Source organism: Branchiostoma floridae, chromosome 19, assembly GCF_000003815.2.
Source record: "Branchiostoma floridae strain S238N-H82 chromosome 19, Bfl_VNyyK, whole genome shotgun sequence".
Taxonomy (NCBI): Eukaryota; Metazoa; Chordata; class Leptocardii; order Amphioxiformes; family Branchiostomatidae; genus Branchiostoma; species Branchiostoma floridae.
In genome coordinates, this window is record NC_049997.1 from 2,571,639 (window position 1) to 2,580,384 (window position 8,746).

The following is an 8,746-nucleotide window of genomic DNA, read 5'->3' on the forward strand; positions in this document are numbered from 1 at the left end:
GCTTCCAGCCCTAATTCAGATCAAGGCCTGAAACTACTTGACTAATATGCAAATTCATTATATAGTTTGCCAAATGAATGGTTTGTTTCCACTTTTACAGGCCACCCTGAAGATGCTGCTACTGACTGTAGTGGTGAGCATGTTGAAGAGTTTCTTCATCATAGCCGGCATGTTCCTGCTGATGCTGAGTTACTCCCTGGCAGGCGTGGTTCTGTTCGGCAGTGTGAAGTACGGAGAGAACCTAAGCAGGTAGCCTTCCGTGGGTGTCACAGACTGTCTGTCCTCTGTCTTGTGACTGAAGTAAGTTGTGTTGTTAAATGTTTAATGTCAGGGTGATAAGGACTAGTCTCCAAGCAGATCCTACAGTGCCATGAGAGCACCGGGCACCGGAGCATAACACTCCTCTGCCAGCTTTTGATGCTATGCTCCCGTAGGATCTGCTTGGAGATTAAATAAGGACAGCTACATTTAGTGTTATTAGGACAGCCATTCAGCACCAGGGACATCTGCACTGTCTAGTGTTGTTAGGATAGTCATTTAACTTTATTTGGTTAGAGCTACTTTATGCTCTGTTTTGATAAGCAAAATGATCATTTACTTATGGCATTATCATCAATTCTACTGGATACCATAATACCACCATATTAGAAAGATTTTATTATGCACAGAGATACTTTAAAACACCCGATATTCTTTAGGATCTTAATACCAAGTCTTGTATCTTAAGAACTTATAGACAAATTCATATACAGTATTTCTAAACCATGCATTTTGCAATTTATGCTCCCTTGAAATCACCCTTTTCTTGAACATAATGTCAATTCATCAATTTTAGTCTTTCCAGTGATAAGGAATGTAAACTCAATGTTAAAGTTAATGTTGTTATTTACAAAAAGAGAACCATACATTATCCCATGACCTATTGCATATTTCAATGGCATGTATTAACCAACTGAAGCTGTGCTTTTCAAAGCTACATGTATGTAACTTGTTACGTATTTAATATGCAATGTCTTAAGTACTAAAAATATATCTTTGCCCTCTTTAGACATGCCAACTTCTCCACTGCACCGAAGGCTCTGTCTGTGCTGTTCCGTATGATCACTGGAGAGGACTGGAACAAAATTATGCACGACTGTATGGTAAGAAGTTTGACAAACATGCACACACACACACATGTGCACAGGGACATGCACCCTGGTACACAAACACACACAAACTCAACAAAATGACCTTAGAAGTACTTAATCTGTCTTATTGTTTGAAGATTTGCTAGAAAACTACCTAAATGAACAATTTTACAGAAATGCTACTGATTCAGTACTCACAATCTGACAGTTACTGTTACAGTAATATCTTAACAGTCCTAGAGTAAATTTTTAAAAAAATGTGAATTATAGCAGTCATACTTTTTCCTAACTGACTATAACATTTTAATTTGTTCCTATTCCCAGATCAGCCCTCCAATCTGCACAGTTGGCAGGAACTACTGGGAGACGGACTGTGGCAACTCCACAGCTGCTCTACTGTTCTTCTGTTCCTTCTACATCATCATCGCATACATCATGCTCAACCTGCTTGTAGGTAAGGTCATAGAAACTTTCTAAATCATGATAAAAGTAATACTTTGATTCAGCAACAGGTACAGCTACACTAGTGTTAGGAAAGCCATGCAGTACCAGAGACAGCTCTAAAACTGTTACTAGGACAGAACATGTACACTAAAGTGTTGCTAGGACAGACATTCAGAACCTGTGACAGCTACTTTGTGTTCTGTTTTGTTTAGGAAAAGGATCATAAAACAAGTACGAGGGTGAGTCAGAAAGTAATGCAAGTGGTTTCATAACAGAGTAGTTCTTTGATCGAATGAGTTGAAATTTGGCACAAAGGTTAAGACATATCTCCTCTTGAGATTTAAATATCTAAATTTTTGCTCATTATTTTATGAGTGACTGAGCTACTTTCAAGGTGACCACGCCCTTGGTATCCCGTCAAAAGAAAAGTGAGGTCCAATTAACGTACAATTAAGAATATCCCTAAACCAATGTTTGCTATTGTAGGAGACTAAGCCTGCACATGAAATAAGCTGTATTTATCTATAAACCACATGCTTAATTTCAACTCTGAAATCCGAGCAGTTTTTCTTTTTTCGTTGCTGGTGTAGAGTGAGGTATACGCTGTCGCCAGTGTCATGAGATCTGCGGTGTTATTATCAAAACTTTCTGTAGACTTCTTTTCCATTAACAAAGAGAAATGAAACTTAGCACACATTTTGGCCTTTAAACAGTTAATACTTGTGTAAAGTTTCGTTTCTTTTGGTTAATGGAAAAGCAGTCTTTTTACCAACAATTCACGAGATTCGTGTATAAATCCAACAATTCTATAACACAACTTACTGCATTCTAGCAGCTGTAAATAAAGAACAATTACGAGTTTAGAGATCAAAATTGGCACGCAACCTATAGAGACATTTGGTATTATACATGTATGATTTCAACCTCCTACAGTGATTTTCAGTGGGTCAGATTTAGAGGAATTGATAGTCTGACAAGCTACCAAGGGTGTGTTCATCTTGAAATCAACTCAGTTGCTCATAAAATGATAAAGACCAAATTTAAAACATTCAATCTCAAGAGGACATATATCTCTACCTTTGTGCCAAGTTTCAACTAAATTGATTAAAAAACGAGTCTGTTATGAAACCACTTGCATTACTTTCTGACTCACCCTCGTAGATTTACTAGACAAGAAAAAAATAGAACGTCTATTCATTTACTAAGAATGGCAGAGATCAGTTGAAAAGTTAGTCAAATTCTTGTGTTGGACATGACAGTTCTACTTTATTCAGAATTGCTGGGAATATTGTGTGATATTTTTCAGCTATCATCCTGGAGAACTTCTCCCTGTTCTACTCCGGAGAGGAGGATGCTCTCATCAGCTACAGTGACCTGCACAACTTCCAGATCACTTGGAGTATGGTGGATAACAACAGACGGGTTAGTGTTGAATGTGACCTTAGATCATCTAGTGTTGTAACGTTATCAGTTGGCAAACGGTGTTCCTCAAAAGTTTTGAGAGCTTGATCTGCTACTTCCCTGTCACAATCTGTATGGTGGACATCAACCGACGGGTAAGTGTCCTGACTTTGTGATTGAGTCACCCATATTGCTTGGAATCCTAATATTTTTCTGGTCTTTTTGCACAGCCACTGTGCTGCCATCTTAGCTTATTCTTGGTCTTCCCCAAGCCGTTTGCCTTTTGGATTCTCTTTTACAGCAATTCTTATTGTTCATGATCATATTAACTGTAGCCTCCCTGAAATGTACATCTGGGACCGCACGTAGTACTTAAAGGCTATGAAACTATCACACACTCAGTAGACTTGCTCAGTTTACAGGGCTCGAAATTCATTTTTGGGATTAGGTGCACTGGTGCACCCAGCTTAAAAAATTGGGTGCACCAAAAATCTTTTGGGGGGAACACTTAAATTTAAGTAGAATGTCAAAACAGCCTAATAACAAAACTTAGTTACAAGTTATCAAACTCTTACACAAGTAACATGACAGACATTTTTTATTATCTTTCTAACACTTAGATGTCAAGAATATGATGTATACTAGTATACTTTGATATCTTTCCATACATAAACCTAAGAAAATATTTAGAAAAATTGGGTGCACAGTTCCAATTTTGGGTGCACCTTGGTGCACATGCACCCAGTATTTCGAGCCCTGGTTTACCATGACAAGAATAGATTAAAAACTAATATATGCTGTTGCATAGAAGATTTAGGATGTATCATTTTATTTCCACAGGGTGTCCTCCCAGTGCGCAAGGTCAAGTTTGTTCTACGGCTTCTCAGGGTAAGGATGACGTAGGAACAGACCAATAGGGAAGAGGGGATAAATTTATGGAGAGAAAGGACAACATTTTATATTAGCAGTGAAGATTTAACGCTAGGTTACCTTTATTTGTAGGGTAACCTATATCCGTTGGTTTGAAAATTGGTGATTAGGGATATCAATTTAAATAACGGATGGTAGTTGCAAATTGCAAGATATTCAATATACAGTTTGAAACCACTGTCTGTCGACTTGCTATCCCCAAATACCTTGTTTTTCCTATAAACAACAGATATAGGTTAACCCACGAATAAAGGTGAACTAGCGTTAATGCACACAAATGTAGAAAAGTAAAGCTACACCAGTGTTATTAGCAAAGTCATTCAGCACCATGGACAGGTACAGAGTTAGTATCGTTCCGATTATGCATATGTCAATGTGATGAATACATTGTTCTTTGTCATTTGAAGTACTAAATTTTGATTCCTTTGAAATAGAAACTGGAAAAAGATTCAAAATACTATACAGATGTATGTTTTGCAAATCCAAAGGTATGATCATTTATAATTACAAGACAAATGTATATTACATAAACTTTAGGATACCTTGATGCGCACTTTGTGATAAACTTGACTTGTTTTTCCTATCATTCTATTGTATAGGGTCGGCAGGAGGTCGACCTTGAGAAAGATAAGCTGCTGTTTAAACACATGATCCATGAGCTGGAGCGGCTGCACAGTGGGGAGGACGTCACCTTTCATGAAGTTCTCATGTAGGTATCTTCTGTACAGTTCAAAACAGTTTACAGCCACTTATTCTGTGCCAGGTTCTGAACGTGTTTGTTTGTTGATGACTGTTTAATGTACATGTAGCTGCAGCACTCGTTCTTAGCACACTAGCATGAAACATGGTGATATGGCATTGTTTCTTTTTCTTGTCTACAATGAATTGTGTGAATGTTGAAATTTTTATGTACAGGGTTTTGGCAGTAAACTCAACCACTGTGGTTGTTAAATGCTAGACAGGAATGTTAAAGCCAGTTTCTGTACTGTGTCTCATCCCAGTATGCTAGCCTACCGATCAGTGGACATCTCCAAGTGTCTGCAGTTAGAGGAGCTGCTGGCCAGGGAGGAGCTGGAGTATGTTATAGAGGAGGAGGTCGCCAAACAGACCATCCGCAGCTGGCTAGACAAGTGTCTTAAGAGGTCCAGAATGGTAGATGAGCTTCGCAGTCTTTCATAAAGATTCATTTGTAGTTTGAAGTTCTAGTATACTGAAAAGGAGGTCTGCAAATCTGACAACAGAAGTTGAATGATATCAGCAGCATGTCATTAGCGTCTATTAGCTAATTGTAGAAAGTAATATTTTTCTGATACCATTTTCCCTTCAGATTAGGGTAGGGCAGACGAGTTTTTACAATGTCATGTTTTACCTTATCCTGGAGCAGGTATATGCCCTTGGCAGAACATACCTTAGATAGGTTATGGCCAGTGACAGAAAAAAAAGATTGACAAAATAGACCCCCCCCCAAAAAAAATAACACGTCCAAAAAGATGTCAAAAACTAGCTGGAGCCTAACCTCTGCTTGGAGAACATCATACTTGACAGTGTGCCCTTTTCCACCACAAAAAGCACAGCAGCAGTTTGCAGAGAATGAGACAAACATTAGAATGATTACAGTGACTGAAAAGGGATAATTCTTCTGAAGACATTGCTCTGAATGCTTCCTTCAAAATATTTAAAATTTCTAGTACTACTAAAGAGGAGATCTATAGAATATGTTTTGTAAACCTGGAAACCATTTCTCCCCACAGAAAGCCCAGCAGCAGTCCAACATGATCTCCATGCTGCGAGCCAACCAATGGGAGGACATGAAGGCCCTGCTCAGCCCCACGTCTCCCGTTCCATCCGACCAGCCGATCTCACGCGCCGCATCGGAAGAGATGTCGCCACGGGAGATGGACATCCTGGCGCGGAAGGCTTCAGGAGGGAGTCCTCTCATGTTTCATGAGGTAGGTGATGGTTACAAACATATTAGAATGTCTGTTTTCTAATTTCTATGGTACGTATCACCACCATATATCACCATATACATGGCCACCTCCAGAATATAGAAGAAAAGTGGCCCCGGAAATTTTTACCATATTGGACATGATAGAGGCAAGGAACCCACGTGGACGATCCCGTAAGAGATGGACTGACAACATGAGGGAAGATCTTCATCTCCTTAACTCATACAGTGCCAACACTAAAGATTAAAGGCTGCTGGCTGCGATCAAGCCCCACATCTACATGCAAGCACGTCTAACCCTTTCCTGACAGTACATCATGTAGATAAACCAGATACTGAGTGAGCAAAGAGGGATCCCACAATTGGTTTCTGACCTACAATTATGGTATCATCTATTACTTTTTCTTAAGCATAATCACAAACTTAAGGTCTCAGGCAATGAAGTTATATCTTAACTCTTAGGTTGTTATAAAATTGATTTGTATCCTGCCTGCCAACTTGTAGTACTGGCTCCACACTCTCACCTTAATTAAGTATTGTTGGCCAGACAACATGGTCGTTAGCCATAGCTGAGCATCTTTCAGTTTAACTTTAAGTTCGTTGAAGAGGTTCATCAGTCACGTATGTTTAAGTTACTATCATTTTTCTTCGAACAATGACTGTTTATTAAAGGTATGTTCTCTACCTTTAATAAACAGTCATTGTTCGAAGAAAATTGATAGTAACTTTAAGTTCTAATTGTGTAACACTTATCTTATGCCTCCATTTCTTTTTGGTCTTCAACATGTTCTCAGGTTGAAGAATTTGTAGTTGTATTCCTAGTGTAAGAAAAAACAGCTGTATTGACACAACAAAATGTACTAACTTAAATGTGTCATTTGTTTTCTTGTTATCAGGCATGGGATGATCATCAGGAGGGTGACAAGCAGAGGTGTTTGTCCCAGGGCAGGCGTATAACTCCAGGTACACTACTTGGCCTTTATACTATGCAGTAGTACATGTAAATATGAAACGTTAGTTCACCTTTATCCACTGGAAACCTATGTCCGTTGTTTTGAAAATGGTATTTAGGGATATCAAGTTGAAGGACAGTGGTTTTGAAATTTTTGAAGATACTGTATTGCAATTTGAAACCACAATCTGTTGACTTACCAGGAAATACCTTTTTTTTTAAACAACATTAACAGACATAGGTTACCCCATGAACTAGTGTTACGCTACTTTTTTTGGTTATACTTTACATTTTTTTTGTTATACCAATTTTCTGTCAACCAGAAAACCAAAAGCTGGAACTGATAGACAACAAATGCTACACAAGTAATGCCAATACTCTTGATATGCTATACTTTATTTGGAACCTACATTTGACATGTAATTATGGCATTTTTTCATTGACAAGTTATTTCTCCTTCTCAGTGGGTGGAGGCTTGGTCCACAGAACATCAGCCATCCACCCTCGCATCAGCCTGGGGCACAGACCAACCGTCACGCGAAGGGCGCCATTCTACGCTACATCAGCCATCGTGTCAGAGGTCACAGACTGGTGGAAAAACACTCACAGTCAGAAGTAATGTTTAGCCCTCAACCAGCCAAATATGATCTAATCTACAGCAGCGAATGTGCCAGACGCCACCAACTGGTGGTCTTACATTACAAATTGTTATTTTCCTAGAACTATGATTGTAGAGTGGAATTTGTTGCCATCAAGTACTGGAATACTCATTAGATAGCTTTAAGCAACGCTTTCATGTGCAAAGTTTAGTTGTGACCGGTCCTCCAGTATAATATAAACAGCTTTCACCGTGCCTCGTGCTTGCATCTTACACCGAAGAGCGGTTATTTATACCGGCTATGCTGAGATACAGAATACAGAGATACAGATGCATTCAGACAGAAAACTGAAATTATTTCAGACATTATGATTGACATTAATTACTCTTATTCATCATGAAAGAGTTAGCTAACAGAGCAAGTCAAACATTTTCCTAAAGCTTATATAGCTTAAGAAGTAATTGCTAGGTCTTGATTATATATTACTGTGAGTAAGAGCATTAAAAGATGCTGGACATCAGAAGGACATAAAGGTCAATAAAGTACATGTGGTATTCATATTCTTAGCATTTTATTATGTTCCAATTATTCAAGAATGATGTATAGTGATTACTTGGGAATATTTAATATTGTGCAGTGTATTTCTCAGTCTTGGAAGTATTATGTACATTCTATTCCTACAATTGTGATTTGTGATCAGTAACTTACTGATGGCATAGCTTTGACTCAAGTTGTGTTGTAACCTTTGTGATATACATGACTGTATATGTTTGGGTACACTTTTTGTATTGCATAGACACAGTGATGTTACAATTACTCTGCATGTACACAGTACAATGTGTAATTTGACATTTGCACTCATTTCTGAATACTGTACATGTGTTACCTCATGGTTTAGTAGAATTGAAGCTGATCTGATCCTATTTGACTGATAGTATAAATTCTAAGACTAATAGTGTACTCTTTCTATTGATTACAATAATAACTGTATTGTTCAACATATTGTATGTGACACAAAGTATGATAACATGTTCAACAACTAAAGGAAAGTTATGTCAAACACAGATAGCAGAAGACTATTACTTCATGCACATTCCTTCATATCAACATGTATTAGACCAGGCGACTGTAGTTGAATCAACAGGAAAGGGGCAGTGTTCTTTGAAGACTGATTCCTGGATTCAGGCATTCATGTCAAAGTCGAACTGTTTTATTATCAGCCAAATGGATGATCTGTCTCGAAAGACAGTGCACTCAGGGCAAGGTAGAAGCCAGATAGACAGCAGCATGGGCAAAGATATGCAGAAAGCTATTTAAGTTACAAGGAAGGGAAGTTTCCTGA

General features: G+C 38.3%; 1 protein-coding gene across 1 annotated transcript in view; it reads left to right on the top strand.

Annotated features, from left to right (window-relative positions):
- The window catches only part of LOC118407062 (sodium leak channel non-selective protein-like), a 45,603-nt gene extending 36,857 nt beyond the window's left edge, over positions 1-8,746 (top strand). The window contains exons 41-50 of the mRNA XM_035807480.1: positions 101-249; positions 1,049-1,142; positions 1,455-1,584; positions 2,881-2,996; positions 3,816-3,863; positions 4,505-4,614; positions 4,907-5,057; positions 5,657-5,854; positions 6,750-6,816; positions 7,270-8,746. Of these exons, the coding sequence (XP_035663373.1) occupies positions 101-249; positions 1,049-1,142; positions 1,455-1,584; positions 2,881-2,996; positions 3,816-3,863; positions 4,505-4,614; positions 4,907-5,057; positions 5,657-5,854; positions 6,750-6,816; positions 7,270-7,424 (1,218 nt within the window). The 3' untranslated portion in view covers positions 7,425-8,746. The remainder of the gene's footprint in view (positions 1-100; positions 250-1,048; positions 1,143-1,454; positions 1,585-2,880; positions 2,997-3,815; positions 3,864-4,504; positions 4,615-4,906; positions 5,058-5,656; positions 5,855-6,749; positions 6,817-7,269) is intronic.